This window comes from Psittacula echo (genome assembly GCF_963264785.1).
Source record: "Psittacula echo genome assembly, chromosome: 3".
Lineage (NCBI taxonomy): Eukaryota > Metazoa > Chordata > Aves > Psittaciformes > Psittacidae > Psittacula > Psittacula echo.
Genome location: NC_137736.1, coordinates 34,776,745 through 34,800,761, shown reverse-complemented (window position 1 = coordinate 34,800,761; position 24,017 = coordinate 34,776,745). Strand labels below are relative to the sequence as shown.

Here is a 24,017-nt window from a genome sequence, read left to right as displayed (position 1 = left end):
GTAAGCATTTTAGTCCTTGGGGTTGGCTCTGTCGCGTCTGACAAGCATTTAAGGGAAGAATGGGTTTGCAGGAGGAGTGTTTGTTCAGAGGGAGTCACGAGTGATTTGGGCAGACTCCTTGCCTGGGCAGGCTGGTGGTCTGCTGGGGCTGCTTATCCTTTGTCACATATCTTATCTGTTGCACTACACCCCCCTCCTCCTCCTCCCTACCCCCTGCCTTGTGTGACTGATAACCTTTGAACAGGAGAAAATGGCCAACAGACAGCAATGCCTGGGTTGCCACCATCTCTGATTTGAGGACAGCTTGCATGTGCAGGCTCTGCCTGGAAGTCTCACAGGATCTCTGCCTACGTTTCATCACCCTGAAGTAGCTGCATTGTGTTACTTCTTCCATGAACAGCACCAGCAGAGGGGAGAAAAGAAAGAAACCTGTTCAAACACAACACACTGTTCAGTCATCAGAATTTATTCACTCAAGTTTAATGTCCTGGTTTTTGTCATGCTTTATTTGAATAGGTGTTGCCCTGGATTCTCCAATATTAATCACCTGTGTACTTGTCTACATTTTGGACACGGTATTGCTGGTATCGTTACTTGTATTTTTCCAGCTCAGATTTTCCCCATGGACTGGACAACAGTGTAGGTTTGTGGCTCCTCATTTGCATGGTCACTGTTGCTTTGCATCACAGGCAGGCACATGTTTGCAGGTTAGGAGCTGTACTTGTTTCTGAAGTGCAAAGCAGCAAAGTGCATCCCTGAACTAGCCCTGAAAACTGAATCAAAAGCTGAAATTTGTAACTCCTAAAAGTAACTCATTTTACACATAGTGCAGTCAAGTTGGGGGTGTGTGTGTGTGTTCTTCACGTCCCATAACTTGTAAAAGATTGTCACCATTGCTTTATTTATGCAACAGACAGGGCCTTTCTTCATTGTGCTAATGATTCAGTCATTGATTTAAACAGAACCATGTTTTGGGCATCAATGCTTCTGACACGCCCTCTTTGTTCCTACCTCATGAGGCTGTAAAATAGTAGGCTAAAACATTCATTAGTAAAAGCCCGTTAGGAGATGTCTTTTCAGCACAACTATACCCAGTGCCAGGAAGTTAAAAGTGTTTCCCCAAGTCCTTCTACCTTTACTTACAATTTGCCTGCCAATCCTTCCGGGTGGTTCACCAAACAGCTTTAACATCCCTGCTGCTCCATTCCCCCAGCCTGCATCTGCAAAGCCAGGGTGTAGGGGGTGGGTGCCTGTCATTTTGTCTGGGAATTATTACTGTGTCCCTGCCCATGGCAAGGGAGTTGGAACTAGATTATATTTAAGGTCCCTTCCAACCCAAACCATTCTATGCTTCTATCACTATCCTTTTATCATAAATCCTGATCCTGTGGCAGGTTCTGCACTTGTGATTTCTGATCAGGGTGAGAACAAGGTGAGAGGGGTTTCCTAGAGGATATCCTAATTTAACTAAACCGTACCCAACTGATATTAGTAATGCATTGACTACATCACCCTAGAAATACTTTACCATTTTGGGGGCAGGAAGGGAGGTAACATTTGACACCATCTTTTGAACATGTTCCTCATCAGAAATTTCAAGCATATGTCGTTGCCCTGGATGCCTCCAGGCATACCAACATACTAACCAGCAAGCAGTACAAGGATGAGAACTAAACCCACATGCACAAACAGGTCAACATAAAAATATTACGAAGTGAAAGTTGACCTACAGCAGGATGCTGAGCTGAAACACATTTTTTTAATGCAACTTCTTTCACTATCCCCTCGGTTCATTATCACAGTGAAAAATCATAGAGGTATTTTAGAAGAAATTGCAAGCAGTATCACATGGAATTAAGAAAAACCCCAGGTCTTAGATGTTCTCTGTTTTATCTGTGTTACACAAGTAACAGCCTTCCCTTCTTTCGTGTAGGTGGGCAGGGGGGACCAGAAGTGTAGATTCAGCACTTAAAACAGACGTCCTCTGGGAAGAGCAGAGGAGCCAGCACTGGGGTCTTCTCAGTCAAAATTACAGAACAGCAAGCAAGGGGCTGCATAAGAAGAAGGATTTAGTGCTCAGGAGTTTCAGGGCAAACTCAGTACATGCACACTTGATACAGTAGATGTTTTGCTTCCAAAACTGAAAACAAAAATGGATTTTTCTGACCATTAAGTGTGATTTCTTTAAATTAAGAATTTGCATGATTTAATAGGGAGGGGTTCTGCATGTTTCCCTAAGATGTGCATATTTTGTGACACAGAGTATTACAATGTGCCTTTCTATGCCCAAGACCTTTCACTGAAGCAAACACACATAGTATTAAAAATAAAACAACCAACAAAAACAAACCTCACAAAAGAAAAAAAAAAAAAAAAAACGACGAAAAAACCCCAAAACCAAACCATGAAGACAAAATTGACACACATTGATTTGGGAAAATAACATACAAATTGTTTTAGGCCTAAAATGATTTAGCTTAATGTTGTATATCTTTGCCAAAGACAGCTTATTTTCAGTTATCATTCCTATACTGCATTCATAGTGCATCCACAACTCAGTTCAGGAAGGTTGTTAGGCTTTTTCCAGCAAAGCTGGCTTTGAGCCTTGGAGCGATTCATGGAGTCATTATTCAATGCTATTCACAGCTCAAGAGACACAGAAAAAGCCTAGGGTGTGTAATCAAGGATTAATTGTTGCCAGTTTTCAAAGAAATGAAAGGGGAGGAAAACCAGAGCAGGAATACAAAACCAGTTGTTTGGAAGCAGACTGGAGGATCTCCGAGGAAATTATTTCTGTAAGTGCTTAAAGTGTCACAGCATTTACAAGCAGGATTGTTTGCCCCAGCATATGAAAAGGCAGCACAGGTATTATCTAACAATTGCTACTCAGCTCCTCAAAATCCCTGGTTTTACAATTCTGAGTTTCATTTGATGATGCTTCTCAAAATTCTCAAGAGCTTTCAGGTCTCAATCCAGCTGTAGTACTAAGTTAATCAGAGTCAGCTTTGCAAAACAGCCCTTCTGTGTGTTAAAGCAAAAACAACCACCCTCTTGTTCCAATATCAAAATACAGAGAGACACCAGTAACAGAAATACTTTCTCCCTCTTTCCTGGCCTTAATTCAGATCTCACCCATGGAGCCATATATGCTCTTATCTTAGAAAAATCAGCACCTGGGCAGTAACTGAGTTTGCTTACATCCTTATAAATAAGTCCTCTTGTCTTTTCTGTGTGCTAGCCCTGCTAAAAGTGGTCTAAATCTTCAAGACCAAATAAACCAAGCTATTTGGTTTATTATATCTTTGCCAAAGACAGCTTATTTTCAGTTATCATTCCTATACTGCATTCATAGTGCATTCAAATAAACCAAGCTATTTGGTTTATTTACTATTTACACGCAGAATTGTATAGTAAATGTAATTTGATGAACCTTAAGACATTAAGGAGAGTCTCTGCACTTCACAGCTCATAGTGAAAGGCTGCAGTGAGAGGGTGGAACAGCAAAACCGGCATTTCAGTCAATCATTAGCTTTTAAGTACAATCTGCATATTTTTTGTGACTATTAAAAATCTAAGTTTAAAAACGCTTAGATCTTGACAAGAATGTCTCTAAATTAAATTTTATTTCCACATTCACATTTAGTATATGCATCAGTTTATATTTAGGATTCAGTGATCAACTTAGCAAAGTGTGCTAGGAATAAAGGTCAGGAGTAGGTGCAAGAGCCTAATCTTCTGACTCATGCTAATAGTGACACAAAAGTCTAAAGACCAACAGAGAAGATAAATACCCACTGAGTCTCCCTAATTACTTCATAAACTCTAGACCACATCTTAGCTGCATTGGGAAGATCAACCAACCCCAACCTATGAAGGTCCCATTGCTTTCAGGTAGGGTATCTAAATGGTGGTTTCACATTGTGATTTTTAAATACACCACAGGCTTAATCCTGAATACCTCGCAGATGCTGAAGTTGCATGATTTTAAACATGGATTTTAAATAAATAATACAATACCTAGTATGTGTCCCGGCCTAATCTGTTACTTTTTGCAGAATCCTCATTTTACACTACTTGTGGAATTTATTTTTCCTCATTTTAGTATTGAAAATATTGCTCTGGTTTTCTACAAAGAGAGGTATTTAGAAACAGCCCTAAACTGCACACTAAAACAAGTATTGAGGAAAAAATTGTTCCCTGTCAGTAGTGGAGTTAAAACTATTCCCAGTGATGTCACCAGGAGTTAACTCGCACTACTCTCAGGCACTCTTTTAACATTAGACAAAGAAATGATCAATTACTCCTGTGTCTAGAACATGTACTACTCGGCTTATCCCAGATTAACCCCTTAAAAACAAAATATGATCCAAATCCCTGGGGACATGTTCTGGAGTAAGTTAACAGCTATAAAAAGACCATTTTCTAAGACTGTCAATTATGCTTAGAACTGCACGTTCTTTGGGAAAATCCCGTACAGGAAATCTGCCGTACAGTCGGTGAGAAAGCTGACAGAGCCCCTGGCCTGATAACCTGAACATGGCCCATGAAACCCAAGGGAAGGTGCCCACACCTTGTTACCACCAGGTCCACCAGTTACTCAGGGGGATGTGCTGCCAGTCGAGGTACGGCATCACAAGGCTGTAGCTGCTGCAGTCAGTACAGTCACACACACAGCCCCTACAGCCCAGTGGACAGGGCTCCGGGCTGTACTCTTTGTGGAGTGAACTTGGATGTCATCATGCCAGATACCAGGGAAGCAAGAGTAGGAATAAACAACATTTCAGTGCTAAGCAAAAGTATATTTTATCTATAGAGCACCCATGTCTGTCTTCACCTTTGCTCAGTAAGACTCACACACACTGGATGAAGTGTGTTTCTTGCTACAGAGTAATCTATCTTGTAATAAAAAGGCTGCTGATTTCCTGAAGGTTTCTGATCTAGCGGAACATAGCAATTTTAGAAATGCATTTCAATCTGTCTGGCTGAACAAGTTAACACATGGGACTTACACAGAGGATGTCTTTTTAAGTACATTGCTACCATACATGCTTGGAACCATTACTGAAAGTTTCATGTCCATGCCATTTTAATTAACCATTTTGGAACAACAAAAAAACCCCTAAACAAAACCAACCCCAACTCACATACATTATGGTCTATTTACCTGCTAATTCTTGCTTTCATCAAAGCTGCTTCTGAATTACAAAAGCGGAATAAAACCCCCCACACTGGTAAGAACTAGCAAACATTTTTCTTCATTTGCATAAACAAGAAAAACTAACCAAACAAAAAGGCCCAGGATTGTTTCTGGCCAGGAACTGGTTAACTAGTTTGAAACTATGCTCAAGATTTCTCAAAAACATATGTCTTTCAGCCAAACAATACTGTTAACTTTAAAGTAACACAAATGCTCTGCTTTAAAAATGTGCTTGTTTTCTGTTCACAGAGGAGAGTAGTGTAAAAACAAATCATCCATGAAGCAGATTCTCACTTTGAATTTCATCCTTTGACAGATCAGTTGCTTCAAAATCCCTTAACAACCTAGGAAAAAAAAAAGTTACAGGGTTCACTTTTAAAGACTGTCAACTGTACAGACCAAATGCTGCTAACCCATGGGAAGATTTATGGGCCATTTCTGTCATGACCTGAAAACACTGGATTCTATTAGCATGAAACAAGTATCTTTATAGTAGTCTACAAGGTTTGTAAGGCATTTCACTGCTTTCAGACACCTTGCTTTTCTCTGACAAAGACAGCTGTGATCACTCAGCAGGTCCTAAAGAGCTAAGTCACAGAAAAGGAACAGATTTTATACCGCCAGGTGATAAGAACGAACAAATAACATGACCTGGGCAATCACTTAAAAGCATGTTAGTGTCAGTTTTGCTACACTTTACATGAGATGATCAAGTTACTTTAGGATTTGAAAATTAAACCACCCAAAACCTATTTGAAGGAACTTAGCAAACCAAGGGCAGGGAGGAAGAAATCCACACTGAGTCTGAGTTAGGCAAAACAAACCTGCTCTACTATTCAGCTACACTGAACAGTAAAGAGCAAAGTGTATTCAGCATTAAGGCTAAAGATTTGATCATTTGCATGCTGCAATCAAATGTGCATTTTCATGGATATGCTCTGGTTTTAGCAGGTGCTGAGAGTTTGAATTTATTATTAGGAAACCAACCCATTTTACTTGTTTAACGTGACATTTTCATGAAGGAATGGAGGTTAGTTACATTTCCAACAGGGTTTCAAAACTACATTTTGCCTATTCAGCTCTAAAAATTAAGCTGAATATATGGCTGAAAGGATTAAAAGACTAATCAAAGTCAGAAAACAAGTAACAGTACAGCCCCTAAAAATGGGTAATTCACATATTTTTGACATTTGTGTCTTGCATTGACAAATAATTAACTCATTTTTTTTCTCCCAAGACAACTCAGCTTCAGAAAATAAATCTTAAATCAACTTTACAATTAAATGCACATGTTCCAATTTTTCAAAATACCATGGTCTTCTGGTTTTCTGTTTAAATGCTACAAGACTAATTGTTTTATCAAACTATCACCCCTTGGAAAGGCTTTGTTTCATCTTTTGGGCTGTCAAGTTCATAAAGACAGGAAGGTGAACTGCCTTCTAATTCTTCCAGGAACAAACAGATACATCATTCATGGATTAAATCTTAGTGGCCCTACTCCACTAGAATATCCATAAACTGGATATTGGCACACGAACTGGCCATATTTTGAATGTCAAAATGATACATAGTGCCCACAGGTCAATATGAATTCCTGCCCTTCAAAGCCCTTTGTCCATACCCTGGTCTGCACTGGAAGAAACCCCAGGTATACAGGCAAGATAAAACTGGAGGGCTCTACAGAAGGTTCCTAACAGTGATCAGGGACCAGAACAAAGAACCAATTTTCTTGCAGGTAAATGCAGCCTGACATGCAGCCTTATGGAGTTTCCCTATGGTTGGCAGGACTCCACCTTGACCCAATATACAGATCTAGGAAACTCTCTGCAGAGCCAGAGCCACGCCTGTCAATTCTGTATGTTTCCCAACATGGTTATTTCTTTGGAACAATAAGTGAAAAATATATCCTGACTGATTTGGATTTACTAAAATGCAGTATTTCTGAAGTTAAAAAACAAGAGGAAATTGCCTTGCCTCTTACAGACATCTTGGAAAAACTGGTCTGAGAACCTTGTTTTAATGATCTAGATTACATTGAAAAAGAATTAAAAGCTTCAAAAACCATAACTGCAGAAGAATTAAATTTATTTTAAAAACAAATCAGTTCTATTGCATATGAATATGACTTTAATTGGAGGTGGGGAGGAATTATACATGGGTTTAAAGTCAGGCCCCATTTAAAGACTTTTTAACTAATGTAAACATGTACCTTTCCTGAATAGTGATGCTTTGCTTAAACCACCAATACTTTTTGCACATCAAGAAATGAAGGACACCTTTATTTCTTTTTTAATTGTGAAAAGAACAAGTACTTGTGCGGGGTTCACACCCACTACCGAATTCTGACTGAACTAAAAGACAAGGTTTGAGTTCCATATGTTAAAGCAATACCTGTGATTACATCGGTAAAGCCTTTTCAGTTTTAGGAATTCACATCCATATGTTTTTGTTTCTAATTTGACAATAAAACTATTCCATATTCCCCCTTTCACAGTAAATTCTGTCAACTTCACTTTCCAGGTACTGATAAATTAACTGAAGACAAGTTTGCAAATGTTCCAGAAGCATAAAATGTCTGCTGTGTGTAAGGTGGGGGGAATTAAGAAAGCTAGTAATAGTTTCTTTCTGAGAGATAAACTTTCAGAAGTTTGCAAACCCTGATACCTGGTTGTTTCCAATTGAATTGCAAGTGACACATAAACTACGTACTCCTGAACCCTAATCCAGCAGCTGCACAGATATCAAATTGTTCTAATACCCTCTCTCTTTTTCAAATCTCAGTTCTCATAGTTTTGAAATGCGGGCAAATGCCCACTGCCACGTTATCTCCAAACCACAGAAGTTTTGTCCATTTCGGTTTACCCTTCCCTTCTCTGCTGGCTACTTGCTACCACAACAGATCTGCCAGCTGAGCTGCTTCCTAGACTTCCTCAAAGCTCTGCTGGTAGATCTGAGGAAGCAGCACTGGTCAGGGAGGGAAAGAAGACAGTGAGAAATAGCCTGTTCTTCCAGCCAAGACTGGTTTAAAAAAGCACGTTTTTGTCCATAGGCCTGTACACACTGAGAAGTGGACTGTACATCTGCCTGTGTGCTGGAGGTACAAGGATTAATGCAATATTATACATCAAGAAGGGTAGCTGAGTAAAAACCCCAAACAAACCAACCAATATACCCTACTTTGTAATGGAAACTGTGGGGGTGACGAAGCACTTACACAGTTAAATCAAAAACAACTAAAAAGAAAAATACAGAATCCGCCTCTCAGCTCTAGTCATTTCACGTATTTTTTGTAGGAGCAGTAGGTTGACTGTTTCCAAAGGAGCATGATTTGTACATAGTATCTGTCTTTTTAAATGTTTTGACGTCAAACTGGATTTGGCGATAGCCTTTGAGATAGTTATGCTACGTCAAAGCCTTCCTAATTACATTTTTCATCATTCATTTACTATATTCTTTAACAAACATGTCACATTAGTAGCAAAGCAGAAAAGTTTGAAGTAAACGAATTCTTTAGAAATTACCACTCCAGCTGGAGATCATACAGCATTTGAGGTAAGCAGCAAGATTCTCAGCCAGGAATCAGTGAAAACCATACCAGAAACATCCCTTGTGTTGAATAATACCCAACACAAATTGTTCAAAATAGCTACTAGCCACTGAAAACTATTACTATTCTCCATGTATGTATGCGAATGCTACTGACATTTCTTAAGTTTTAATTCATACCAACTTACACTTGTCTTGGAAGACAATCTTTAAAGACCAGCTTCCAAACATTAAAGCATGTTAAAAAGTACATGCATTAATCCTACTGAAATCAATGGGACCTAAGCACATGCCTGAGTGTTTTGTGAAGCAGAAATTAAGTATTCAATTAAATATTTGCATCTCCCAAAGGACTTTGTTCAAATACAATGTCTAAAGAGTCTAAAAGCTATCATCTTTTTCCCTGTCATGTGAGAAATGCAACTAGATTTGGTCTAAATCAGAAGGAAGTTCTGGCTTTGATCTAATCCAACACTGTGATGAATGGACAGGGGGAAAAAGAGGACATTGATCATACCATGAGACTCTTGGAGTCTGATATTTGTACTTAACAACAGGAAATACAAAGCTTCAAAAGTGTTCATGGATAGACAGATTCCAAACTTTGGGAAAGAAGAAGTGAACTGTTACCACAAAAAAAAAAAAAAATTATCACTAGCTCTTAGTTTTTAAATGACACACGAGGATTTTCTACTCTAATAAAGCCTGCTGTATATTCTGGTAGTAACCTTCACATTTGAAGAAATTTTATATAAATCCATAAGTTATATTTCTTTTTGTATTAGGGGAAAATATTTCAAATGCAATAAAATAGCAGAGTGATTGCAGAATTCATGACTGTATAGTAGGCACCTTTTCATTTTTCAGATTCAGATGTACAAACTATAAACTGTTAAATTGCTCTAAAACTGGAAAAGTTGTGGGTATTTGAATTTACTTACCTGAATACTCATTTAGCAAATATCTGCAGATACAAGTCTAGATACAGAGTTAATGCAATCTGAGTATTAGTTTACACATAATATAAATCAATGTTTGACAGTATCAAAATCCCACCAAACACTGGGGCCTTCTTATGCTATTATCAAATATAGTATATCACTGTGGGATAGCTGACAATCATAGAATGCTAGCATAGGCTCATTTATTAAATTGGGTCAGTTTTCAGACCTTCCAAATAGGAATACTAAACATTTATTTTTCCCCTCTGGAAATTTGTTTTTTTACCTCCTGCTTAATACAGTCGTCATCCCAATTCCTAGTGAATTTATAAAAATACTTTTTTTTTTATCCAATAACCCCGGCAAGGTAAAAATAGGAGTTTTCATAGCAAATGATAAACAGGCTCACGGACTATGAGAGAAACTAAACTTATTTAAATTGCCATACATTCGCTACCGAATCACACATCAACGTTTTCTTTTTATGTGTGTTGCTGTCCACCTCAGACTAGCAGTTTTTAAGGTGCAGAAGCATCTTTCAAATATATGAATCTAACTTAATGATCAATTTCCACACACTAGTGTCACATGCTTTAAATTTACATCATCTGCCCATCAAAAGCTGTGTTAAAAAACAGCACTAATTGAAACTGCATAATTCTTTAGAAATGGCAGCACTTTCAATTCATAGAACAAAGGGGTGCTTATGTGGTTCTTTATATTACTAGATATAATTTTATGAAGTAAGAAAAAGAAATGAAGAGAAAAAAACATTTGAAAGAAGTTGCTGCACCTGCAAAAACACTCTTTAAGCTTACTATGAAATACAAAAAAGTGCACCCTTCTATATCTACATATAAAACATATTAGAAATAAAACTTGTGTAAAATGTTTGCTGTGCAAACTATAAAAAGTCAGTCAGTCAGTTTATTCTTTTTCCTAAACGTTTTGTCACACTCTCTTGCTTCCTACTGCAGAGAATCGCTGTTATCCAAGACCAGCCCACTGATGTTTGTTGTTGAGAGATCGCCTCCATCATCTTCACCGCTGTCTACAGACTCATCCTCACTTTGCCCTGCCATCATAACCTGCTGAACAGCCAAAGTAGCACCATCGGATGACAAAGACTGGAGACTGTCTACATTCATGTTGACTGGAGCTGTAATAGTTACAACAGCACCTGGAGAAGCACAATTGCAGTACTTTAGTATCTTTTTTGTTTCTAATTTTAAGTAATGCATATTTACATATAATAGAGTTTGTTTCTAATCAACAGGAAGAAAATTTAAAGAATGAAATGAAAATAAAAGCTATATAGGTTGTCAAACACTTAAATATCAGGAAATCCCAGAATTAAGCTGGCCAGGAATAGCTGTGTTATGAACACCTATTACAACCATTTTCCAATAAAGTCATCACAAGACCATTTCTGCAAAGTATTCCAGCTTCATTCATTGCAGAAAAATGCAAGGGTTCATAGAGATTCAGGGTGACTTAAATGGATAAAGCTGTTGTCAGACCCAGGAGACGCTGACAGAAAAGTAACTACAAATTGGGAAAGAATAAAGCAGGAGACAGCAGGACAGAAAGGATGGTCTTGAACTTAAAGCAGGTATTTATCTTTTTTAAAGTGAGTCTATTTGATCTGATGCTAAGGAAGTTATTTCAGCCAAAGTCTTTGGAAGCTTTATTACATTTATCTGCTTCTCAATGTTCAACTTGAAACATGAGGCATATATAGAATTGCAGATGCTTAGTCCCTCTAGGAACAGTGAAAGGAAATGTGAACAGGATGGGGAGTCATGAAACTGAAATTGCATATCAAACAGAATGCTACTGATCAAACAGAATGCTAATCAAACAGAATGCTACTGATGTGCATTACACATACTGAGAGAACTTAGTTGCTCATCTAACCTTTGTTTTGTAACTTCTGAAACAAAAGCAATTGTCTCTTCACATAAATTCCGATAAAATATCCCTCTAAAACACAGAAACTTTTTAAAGAGGTATAACTTGACACATTTCTGTTATGTTTTTCTAGATTAAAAACACATCTATACCAAAATATCAAGAAGTTTCCTTCTCCTCAAGGGCATCAAACCCTTAATGTCCCTGTTACAGAGGAATTAACTTCAGTATCTGTGGTTTAGCCAGTTCTCCTTACCATCTGACATTGTAAGCTCGTTAGATTGCTGCTGAGCAACTCCTGAGGCAATGGAGTCAGGCCAGAACCTCTGAACCGGTCGGTTCTGAGCCGTTTTCTTCTTTGTTTTTGGAGTTTCAGAACAACTGGAATCCAGCATTGGCTGAAGAATTCGCCTTCTAGCATTGATAAACCTAAACACAACCAAAGGCAAGCAGTACTTATGAGCAGTTGACTGTAAACTCTCTCTCAGATTCACAAAGTGTGCAGTGGGGGTGGAGAAGCAATATAAAAAATTCTTTCTAACATGTAAAACTGCTCCTAGAACACTGACATCCTTTGATTTTTGGTGAACTAGCTAAGAAGGTACTTCTACCATTTTGCTGCTAGCAGCAATTTTTCTCCTACCCCAGAAACGGAAATTCTCTAGACAGTGTGACAGATGTACATTTCAAGATGTTATTAAAAACTAAGCACCAGAAAACTTGCTGACAGCACAGCTCAGAAAGCTGATACTCCTCTCATCAGAGTTCACCTAAAACATAGCCCCTTGCCTAACCTAGTTTGTTTGGTCTCGTTTCATTTACCTCAAGCTCCTGCATTACTTATTTTACAGGCTCCCTGGCTTTCCAAGGTGTGGTTCCTGATCCAGGAGACAACAGCAAACACATTTTTCAGATCTTTCCCAATTCCTTTTCGTTCCCTGATTTCCATTTGTTTACTTTAGCATGCTAATTGCTGTCCTTCCCCTTTCTGCTAGTAAAGAAGAACACACTTAAACCGCATCTCACTTAGCTACCAGCAGTTAGGTGAATCAATTTCAACGTAGCTAGCTGTGGCAAGCTGCTGTGACTGAGGATAGCATTGCTTGCTACATCTGACAAAACACATCCAGGACCCATTTTTACCTGCAATGGAAGGAAGTAAGGTGCAGCTGGCAGGTCCTCATGATGTAATGCAATGCTTTGTAGAGATACTAATTGGATCCCAGTACCATAAAGCTCAGTTACTGCGGTGTCACAGAAGCATAGTTACACTGTTCCACTTCTGGAATCAGTGTATTGCTACTATCTTGAGTATTTCTCTGCAGCCACACAGCCAGTGTCATCTTTGAAATCTGAGGAAGATCCCTGTTGGACTTAGCTGCAGCAATTTTAGGAACTAATACCACAAGCAGAATAGGATGCACACTGGCACCCTTGATCCTCTTTTCTGCAGGGCAAGTATATTATCTTAAGCCTCTAGTGAGACATGCTAAAACACGGTGAACCATGAACTAGAGTAGCTGGGGTACTGACACTCTCCATTTGGACATCACTGTTCAGAGAATAGCATCCTTCCATTGAATTGCAGAATGAGTATCTGTGGACAGTAACTTTTTGAACATTTGCAACCATGATTTCCAGAGAACCCTTTTCAGAGCTTCATGTCACTAGATGCCTCTAAACTTCAATTTCTTTACTTGCAGGAGAGACATGAGAGTACTTCTGTTTCTTTGAGCAACAGAAAAGAATGTAAATCCTTAATGTTGCAAAGTTTTCTGGAGTCCTTATATAATCTAAATGGCAGAAGTTAATGTTATACATAACTATAAAATAATATCCTTGTGTATCAGGGCATAATTCTTGTATTTTTACATATTTCGTAACACATGTAGAACAGTAAGTTCAAGTCCACATGTCCAAGTTATACTCTTAACTATCTCTCTATGTTGCAAGCATGTGGAGACAATGACAGATGCCTAGTAAGAGATTCTGCGCTTACCAGTTGTTAACCTGGAGTAGTGTCAGATTTGTTTGTGCTGCAATCTGTTTCTTCTCATCCTCTGTTGGATATGGATGCTGAACAGGGAAAAAAAAAAAAAAAAAAAAAAACAGACAAAAAAAAAAGAAAAAAGAAAAGGCATAAGCTTGTTTCATCTCCTCATCAAAAATAAGGACCCCTTAATTACAACTGATTAAAGCTGCTAGATTAAGACCACCTGACTCATTAAAACCAAAACTTTAGAAACCTGTCAAACTTTTATATATGAAGATAATTTAACAAAGAGCGCTTTACTACATAAAGCTGATTTTACCCTTGAAAGTGATACCATTAAATTGCTGATGTGTAATGCAGAATAAAAAGCTTCTCATGGCTGACAGTCTTTATTAAACAGCATGATCCCCAGGCAACACAGCATGTGATAAGATCTGATTAGTTATGCTGTCTGAAGGCAATGTCATATGACAGTACTGACAAGCACTTTCTAGTTAAATAAAGCTGCTCTGAACTAAACAGATGAAGAGCATATGTAATATTAAAGGAGTGTACACATAGTTCCCCTGTATCATTTGTCTGTTGTAAAATATTTGTAAAAGACAAAATATCACTCAACTAAACACTGTGATATAACTTGAAACCTATTTATCCTTTCAGGGATATGCAAAGGAAAGACACACTATAAAGAGTACACTTGGTCCAAATTAGAAGGATTGTTGGAAAAGGAGATACAGCAAAAAAATTTTGACATTCTCCTCAAAAAAATAAAACAAACCACAAAAGACAGATGGAACCATTTTTTCTTGTGCCATGAGCCAGGGCAAAGAGATCATTAAGTTCTCAACATACTGAAATGAAGAAAGATCCTTTTTAACAATGTTTATTAAGATCATGAGGTACAAATATAACATATTTATTAGAACAATAATAAAATCAACAGACATTAGACTGTGAAACTACCCCAAATGACTTCAGGGAAAACTGAACTGCGATTACGCAAATGACACCAGAATAAATTCACCTTCTTTATGAAGCAAAATCATAAGAGATCACGTAAAGAGTTACATAAAAACCTGTGACTCCTGATCACGTTCAGTCCTTACCCCTATGTGCTGAAAAAGCCAAGATCTCATCACATTTGTGGCGTGCTTGGGAAGAACTCCTCTTTTATTTTTTGATGAGCCATCATCTTGATGCAAGATGCCTAGATCTTGGTTTAATTGCAACTGAAGCTGCACATACAATTTTAGAAGAAATAAAGCAGTTAGCACAGTAATAGTAGTATTCTCTATATCAATGTATGAATAACTCATTTATAGAAGGAATGAAATCAGGCTTGATGCATACTGATTATAAAAAGCTATTTTATTTGCTAGGGAAGACTTACAATAGTAGCTCTCCTACAGTAGCATTCTGAAGTATCTTTATCCAAGAAGAATGCCATATCAGATTCCTATAGTTTTCACATGTCATGTAACTTCTGTTTTAAGAGGTATAGCTGTTATCAGGTTATGTCCGTGATCTTATGACAATGCCAAATGCTGGTTTACTGTAAGTTAGAATAAAAATCCACCTATGTAGCACATGTCAGGTTAATGATCCTTTGTACTCATCTACACTACCCTAGGGATCCAACTGCTTTGTCAGCCTATGTGGTCATTTGCACATGTGAAGAACAATTCAAAAACACAATGCTGAATATACTGACTGTGTGCAAATACTAACAACGAAGCAAGCTGTAAACCAGTACTGATTTAAGACTTAAAGTAAAATTAATTATTATGCTAGAGTTACAAACTAAGATGCTGAAGGTTCTTCTAAAGAAATACATCTAAATCCCCAAAGAACAAGAAGATACATCTGGTAGAATCCTCAATGCATTTTACGACACGCTATTTTCCTAAAGGGTCCTATTTCTTTTTTACTTTTACTTTCTTTTCCACTTCCTATGCGTACATCATTTACATATCAGTTACCTGAATATGACGGATGCATTCTTAAATGCTTACGCAGAGATAACAAGAAAGAGTAAATAAACTGCATGAGATTATATTTCAGACAAGTATAATGGAAATAAATCTAAACCAGTTTCTTCAGACAATACAGAGCGATTTTTTCAAGCCAGTCATTATGTCTATCTGTTGTATGAAACAAGTTTTAAACAAGGCTTAAGCTATCAAATTACAACAAATATATATTTGGAGCACACTTTCTTTTTTTTTTTTTTTCAGAATAATGCTTTACATTTTAAATAGGAGGTTTTATAATGAACTCAGGATAGCTCTTCCCCTACCTCCACAGCATTCTGAAACACTGAGCTGAGAAAGAAGAATTTCAAGAAGGGTTTCCTATGAGTGACAAGGAAAATAGGTTCAAACCCATAGGTGGGTTTGGAGATTCCTTCTAAAATCAGAAGTAGACACAGATATACATATATATAAAAAATATATAGATATGTATATTATACATATAAGGTCAAGACCATTTTTATTTATAGGCTATAGGAATTATTTTCCAGTCACTATTTTTTTTTTCCATCAGAGGAATAAAAAGCATTTTTCTTCAAAACCACTTCAGTCTAGGATAGTAATTTTACACATTTCTTTCCGAAAGGCATCTGAGGACAGAACTGCATGCATTCAAGTGAAGAATATAGGCAAGTACATATATGTTACTGCAATGTAAAGAAAGTAACGATATTCTAGGCCTACTTTTTTGTTTGGAAGGTCAGAATAAGGAAGATGAGAAGACAGTGCGTCAGTGATCACACCAGATTTTATACTGTGGAAATGGTAGCTCCTCATTCACACTTTTAATTGACTCCAGATTCCTGGAAGACTTATTTACCAGTTCCTGCTCCAAGAGAAAGCTATCAAGGTTTTCTGTAACTGAAGATGGCTTCGTTTTCATGTTTCCTTTTCCTTAGTTGTTTCTTTGAGCACTCCAGATCCAACCCTTAAGCGCCTCCCCAGAAGAGTGCTGGCCCTTACCTTTTAGGATATGATACAACAAGCCCAATGCAAGGATTTCCTATAGTCTCATCTGAGATTTTTGAAAGTTTTATGGCAAAATGCTTCTCAGCATAAATAAATTCCAAAATACCACAGTTGCACAGTACTGGTCGTTGCCATCAGGATAAACAGTCAAATTTCAGACAACAGCAGCACCGCACCGTTATGCAATACAGTAAATCTATCCAGCCATAAACCTAACTTAACAATTAGAGAAGTTCTAATCATTGAAGAAAGTGTCTATTTAATTCAGAGGGGTGGGTTTTTTTGTTCGGTTTGGGGGGGATGTTTGTTAGGTTTGGGGGGTTTTATTAATTTTTTTTTAAATCCACGTACACTTTACTGCCATCAGTAAAAAAAAAAAAAGATACTTAACAGGTAGGAACTGTGATGACCTGCCATAGTGACGGAGATCTGTCTGGGACATTATGCCAGCTTATACAACTTTTAATTCCTACAGGAGTGATTGCATTAATTCTACATTAGTTACTATACGTGTGTACCCAGAGCTCATTCTGACAGTGTGTTAAATTTAAACCAAACCTCTTAAAACCAGTAAGATTTATTTGAACCCAGAATAGTATTCTGCAAAAGCACATGAAACAAACCTGAGAGTTCTGGATCCGAATAGTCCCAGGTGACAGTGCTTGTGTCACCACTTGACCTTGTGGAGTGACCACAGTGACTGGCTGATACACTGTTCCTCCTTAATATAAAACAGCAGGAAACATTACAGGTAAGTAAAAGCCCTTCAAATGTTATTCTTTTTAAACACACAGACACACCAGCACTGCAGAAAATACAACAGTTTTGATAATATATCAACTATTATCTTCTAGTAAGCAGGTAAGATACGCTCTTTGCTACGCTACCCTTTTTTCCATGCACAAAAATCTGTACAAAATTTCATTTTATTTCCCTGCATTTTAGGCATTCTGAATCCATTTTCAAAGGACAATGACATGACTACGGCTATAAAATGGCCCATAGTTTTGTTTTATCTAACTCTTCAGCCAACATAAGCCTCAACACCAATACCACACCTACATGTGTCAAGTGGTTAGAGTGGTCAGCTGGGTGACACCTCAATATTCAGATCAACCAAGGTGACCGAAGCCTGGTGAATGCATAGAGGGTCCTGGACACCAAAGCCACAAAGCACATATGGTGTCTCATGATAACCTCTCTCCAAGTATACGCTGTAGGAGCAGACCGCACTGCTTTATTGCCTTTTTAGTCAAGGTTTTTCTCTGTTTCTCTCTTTTATCTTGCTTCTAAGCTTAGATAAAACATTTCAGTTCAAATGTGATCTCCACACAACAGCAAAACAACTTGGACATCCAGGATTTCACAGACTTGTAGGTGTGGTTCCAAAGGTTCCAAATTCCACAGGACATGAGACAGCTAACAAGTGCAGTATTTTAGGTAATGCATGTTTTTGTCAAACAGAATTCCTTTTTTTTTTCTTTTTTAAGAAGGAAAAAAAAAAAAAGAAAAAAGAAAAAAAAAGAAGAGTAAACCACTCCAGTTTCTAAATGCCTTTTAACAAAAGTAGTGCTGCACAGAAAGATCTCTTAATATTATATATATATATATATATATGTAAACTCCACTCACATATGCATACTTAGCACACATATAAATTAAACAAGCGTTCAGAAACATTAAGGCATTTAACCGTATTGTAACAACTTTTCAGGTACTGAAGTTAAAACACATTTTTAAAGTATTTGTGTGCTTTTTATAACAACTATAAAAGAAACAAAATTAAGAGCAAGGTGCCAGTTTTTCGTTACTGTGTCATACCTGCTACTGTTGCCATAGTTACATTTCCCTGCTGCAATGCTGATGCTGGCACCATAATCCCTTGGGGACTGAGTGTGCCTGCAATGGCACTTGGAATTTGCTAGAAAAATAAAACAATTAGTTGCTTGCACTTTTTTTTTTTTTTTTTTTTTTTTTTTAAAGGGAGATAAAGCATGCTTGTGTAATTTTGGCTCTAAAAATACATTTGGAGTTTAATCACAGGATTAACTTCAAAGAAAAGAAGACTTTCATTAGAGGTTCATCATTACCTACATTAACTTTTTCATTATCACCAACCATTACTTTTGCAAACCCTCGAGAAAGCAACTGTTAGAAAAGACATAAAACTAGCTTGGGGAGATTTTAGGAGAGAAATGATTTTAGGTATACAGATACTAAGAGGAACAGTTTCTAAAGGTACAAGGGAAGGGGGACAGATGAGATGAACCCTTGGTGGTTTTATTACAAGCATCAAAGCTTTAGAATTTTAGTTATTACCTTAATTCCTTCAATTCCAAAATAAAGTATTAAGTATTCAAGTTGCCAAATATATTTTACTCTGCTCAGCATAGTTCTTACTCAACCATGACTACGCAAACTGTTACACTGTCCTGGGTTCAGCAGTAGCAGTCATTTTTCTCCTTCTTAGTAGCTGGTGCAGTGCCGTGGTTTTGACTTTCAGCCTGGGAACAGCGCTGATAACACCAATGTTTTCAGTTCTCGCTCAGTAATGTTTATTCTGACCAAGGACTTTCTTTATTATTCCTTAATATGGAATAATCTCTATTTTTACCAAACGGTAAATTCAGTTTCTCCTGTCTCTACAGAAGGCTGTAACAGATATACAAAAAGCATCTTTCAAGTAAGTTGCTTTTGTCTGATTTTAGACTCTCCTTTCCACACTTCCATACACCAAAACTTAAGTAAGGAGTCCAGACAGTGAAGATTACGTCACTGAGGCTTTTCAGAATACATTGCATTGAACACATTAGTTAGAGAAGGGCCATCCCTTAAGACTAGATAGCTACTCTGATGTCAGGATTTACTTCGCAGCATCCAACATCAAAAGCATCAACCATAATGTAGTAACTGTTCTTAAGTAACTGTTGTCAATTTACTACAAAAGATGCAATTGGTTATTGCATTTAGGTAATGTCAATAATACATAAACCGGGCTTCACATGTGTAAAAATGGGTACTGTTTATAACTGCAGTTACCCCAGGTGATATGCAATGACGTATCTCAAGTATTGCAACTACAACCCATCAGACATTGTCTATTTGTTCCAGAATACAGATGGTGTATAAAAAGTATCAGTCACCTCAATATTTTAATGAAGCAGACTAGACTAAGGAGACCTTCTCAACACGGGATTTTTTTTCTTCTTGTTTATCCTGTTTCCTAGCTTTTTTCCAACAAAATAGAAAATCCAGGCTATTCTGAGTATTTCCATTTGCTGAACTGACATAAAAGGAATCATAAAAGGAAGACAGACTAAAAAAAAGTGACTTCATGCTTTGGCACATTTCAATAAATTTGTCCATCAGGCAATGGCACACAAGAGTGCACCAAAAAAAAAAATACAGCTCCTTCTACTCCTAATAACCAATTTTAAGAAAGTGAAAGAAACAGCAGAAACTCTGTTGACAAACTAATGCAACAAAAGTGTAGTTATAACTTCCTAAGGAAATCTGAGCAAAAATACACATAACTATTTGAAGCATACCTGAGACTGCACAGGTGAATAAGGACTTCCAGGCTCTCCACTTAATAGAGTTTCACTGTTCATTTTTGTCTTCAGGCAGGCAATGTAACGACTACAGAAATCCTTGCAGAGTTCATTAACCTTTTCTAGCTCAAGCAGATGGATACGTAGAACTTGGATTGCTTTTACCATCTAGGGAGGGAATTGGAAAAAAAAATAGAAAAAAACCTCAACTGTTACTTAAAAAAGTATTTAATGTGGATTTAAGCAAATACTACTTTCCAGTAACAAAGACTATCCAATTAAAGCAGTATTACTAATTGCTAATTGCTGTCTAGAGTTCTCGCTCTGACCATTATGCTCCTGAAATGTGGAAGGATCATGTTTACATACAAAACCTGTATATTTCCACTGCATAAGTAAACAACCATAAAGAAGAAACAAAACACAACAATATAACCTTTGTCACATGTGACTCATTAGGCAGACAGAGCACAGTTAAGGTGTACATGGAGCCCATGTGATCTTTATCCTCATCATACGGCTCTGGGTCATACACCATGCAAGACTGAAAGTGAAGGCAAGTAATCCCATTCACACATACTATTTGGAAAGCATGGCTGAAACAGGCTTGGTAAACAACAATCGTCTTGAGCCTCGTATCAGAAATATCAGGTTCAGTTCCACATTATACCCTGACCCAAGAAAACCGAAAGTGTACAGAAGAATTTGAGATACACTGAGAAGACCCCTTCTGTAACTTAGCATAAATCTGTCACACAGATTGTTAGGGAGGGTAAAAGGCCTACCATCTGACCTATGATAAAAACACAATAGCTTTTATTTTTCTATAAAATTAGAATAAAGAGGTCTCAAAATTTGTCACGTTGTCCAAAAAGCTTGAAGTAATCAAACAGTTCTTCAGTCCTAGAGCTCTGAAGTTCTTCTGCAATTGTACGTCAAAGACTAGCAACTCTGGGGTAAAATCTTGTAAGAAAGGAGACTCTTTCTGAAATACAAACCATTACATACAAAGCACTAAACCCAGTAACAAATCCATGTTTAAACAAAAATTGAAGTACAGGGGATATGCACGTGATGAGAATACTTATGATGCTTCCGTGAGAAAAATAGTCGTAAGCTTGGATAGCTAATAGTATTACATACTGCATAAAAATAGCTTAGGTGGTTGGAAGGGTCATGGCGGAAGATCAGCAGCTAAAATCAAATCCAGATGGTCTAAATTTTCATGAAGCAGTAGGAAATCGAGGACATTCAAATATGTACATAACACATTGGCAAAGTAATTATTTTTTATACAGCATGCTATCCCCAACATTTACTTGCTATGCTAGATCTCAAAGAAAAATATCCTTCAGTTTTATGAAACTGAGTAGATTTTAACTTTGAAACACAGTGCAGAGCTTGCTTTTAGCATTATTTGGAAAAATTTGTCCTATGTGAAGGGTCATTTACCTGGCCAGAGCACTAAATCCAATGACCAGAAATGACAGCTTACTAACCAATCCATTTAGTATACTTCTTACTAAAGAAGGCAACTGGGAGCTGAAGATGCCTTTGTTCAAAGCACCTGAAGGAGATCAAGGCAAACAAACATCTTGGTGTGCTGCCTTCTCAACCATGATAACTTTAGCTTTCATTGTGACAGATCTTTTTGCCATTTTCGCCAATAGAAGGTACTCCAGTAGTACTGCATTCACCCAGTGTAGGCAGTTGTATGTTAATATCATAGAATCATAGAATAGTTAGGGTTGGAAAGGAACTTAAGATTATCAACTTCCAACCCCCCTGCCATGGGCAGGGGCACCTCACACTAAACCATGCCACCCAAGGCTCTGTCCAACCTAGCCTTGAACACCGGCCAGGGATAGAGCATTCACAACCTCCCTGGGCAACCCATTCCACTGCCTCACCACCCTCACAGTAAAGAATTTCTTCCTGATATCCAATCTAAACTTCCCCTGTTTAAGTTTGAACCCGTTACCCCTTGTCCTGTCACTACAGTCCCTGATGAAGAGTCCCTCCTCAGCATCCCTGTAGGCCCCCTTCAGATACTGGAAGGCTGCTATGAGGTCTCCACACAGCCTTCTCTTCTCCAGGCTGAACAGCCCCAACTTTCTCAGCCTGTCTTCATACGGGAGGTGCTCCAGTCCCCTGATCATCCTTGTGGCCCTCCTCTGGACTTGTTCCAACAGTTCCATGTCCTTTTTATGTTGAGGACACCAGAACTGCACACAATACTATAAGTGAGGTCTCACGAGAGCAGAGTAGAGGGGCAGGATCACCTCCTCCAACCTGCTGGTCACGCTTCTCTCGATGCAGCCCAGGATACGGTTGGCTTTCTGGGCTGTGAGCACACACTGAATCTGGCTCATGTTAAGTTTCTCATCGACCAACACCCCCAAGTCCTTTTCCACAGGGCTGCTCTGAATAAACAGGGAAGGAGAGAAGAAGGCACAAGGCTGCCTGGAGGATGGAGGCAGAGACATTCCCCCTTCCTAGCCATCCCACCCCAAAGCCTCAGGCCGCTCACCTGCCTTGGCAGTCACGGCTCTGCATATTCTGTGGCAGCTTTTGGCACAAAAGGGCTCAATTTCTGGAGCCCCCTGTATTAAACAGCTGCAGTCACTGTACGCCCACTAACACTACCATGCTAACCAAAAGCTGGGGGGCTAGCATAGCGTCTTTGGGGCTGAACAAGAGGGGGGAAAAGAAAAGTTATTAAAAAAATGGAAAGAATTCTTATCCTCTTCTTTTTTCTCAGGAGTAAAAAGAAAAAAATAAACCTCCATATATCTTTATAAGCACAGCTGCAGAAAAATCTGAGCTGTAGACTTGAGGCAGTTGATCCAAATTAGAATCTGGTAACTCATACAACCTATGACACCAAAAGTCTTCTAAATATTAACTGCAATGGCCTAGCACTGAGGTATACCTTCTAGAATAGGCCTCAGCAGTGATGACTGTTTAAACTGTGTTTAAGTACCTTAAACATAACCAAGTGAAACTCTGCAAATTGAACTAGGTTTTAAAACAAAACAAAAAGGACATCTACATTTAAAGATATTTTACCTGTGTTTCAAAGACAAAAAAGCTTAAATTATAAAATTCTTCATGTGTGGCAGAGCAACAAAGAGCACATACATTAGTGAATGCCTTAAACATTCAGCTTCAACTGAGATAACAAAAAAATACGCCTTTGGGCACATAATATTTGACCATATTAGTGATCAGTTTTGCTCAGTCAGGAGTTTTTTTTCCTCCCCTCTTAAACCAGAACCCACATTTATACTATTTATTTATCAGCATTTGTTCAGAGAAAAATGAAAGTCCTTTCTTCAGCTTAGATTTAGTTTCCGATTGATGGTTGGTACTTGAAGTGAAAATTGAATGAAAGTCAAAATTAACCATAAACCAAAAATTAGTAACACTACCCAGGTTTCTGCAGAGCCACACACAGTCACACCATTCTTACAGGAAGCTGCGCTACTGTGGTTAGGAAGGCAAACAAAACTTTGTAAATATGCCATGCCTGTCACCAGGACTTATTTACTCATTTACAGCTATGCTAATTGCGGCCATATGGCTCCCGCTCTCTTGCAGCATGGGTGGACCAAACCTTCAGTTTGTTGGCAAAGTTCAGTTTTTCCTTGAAATAAAAACCCAAACCCAAAAAACCAAGAACTCCTGATAAAATCATCCTTGTTGAACAAAGGTAATACAAATAAATGTTTCCAGACAGATCACAGCAGCAGTAATATTTCATTCCTATGTTCTTAAATTTCAAACCTTAAAAATCTACAACAGAACCATGAATTTTTTATAACACAACTGATTCAGCCTTGCCAGCTGCAGAAATAAACCTGGAGCATAAAGTAATGG

General features: G+C 37.9%; 1 protein-coding gene across 6 annotated transcripts in view; it reads right to left on the bottom strand.

Moving 5' to 3' along the window:
• Nucleotides 1-494: 494 nt before the first annotated feature.
• PKNOX1 (PBX/knotted 1 homeobox 1) overlaps nucleotides 495-24,017 on the bottom strand; it is a 52,821-nt gene continuing 29,298 nt past the window's right edge. For all 6 annotated transcript variants that reach the window (XM_080614440.1, XM_080614438.1, XM_080614439.1 and 3 more), the window contains 7 exons: nucleotides 20,136-20,306; nucleotides 18,409-18,508; nucleotides 17,211-17,308; nucleotides 14,695-14,823; nucleotides 13,595-13,671; nucleotides 11,852-12,024; nucleotides 495-10,864 (listed from right to left, as the gene is read on the bottom strand). In XM_080614440.1, coding sequence (XP_080470566.1) covers nucleotides 10,653-10,864; nucleotides 11,852-12,024; nucleotides 13,595-13,671; nucleotides 14,695-14,823; nucleotides 17,211-17,308; nucleotides 18,409-18,508; nucleotides 20,136-20,306 — 960 coding nt within the window. In that variant the 3' untranslated portion in view covers nucleotides 495-10,652. The remainder of the gene's footprint in view (nucleotides 10,865-11,851; nucleotides 12,025-13,594; nucleotides 13,672-14,694; nucleotides 14,824-17,210; nucleotides 17,309-18,408; nucleotides 18,509-20,135; nucleotides 20,307-24,017) is intronic.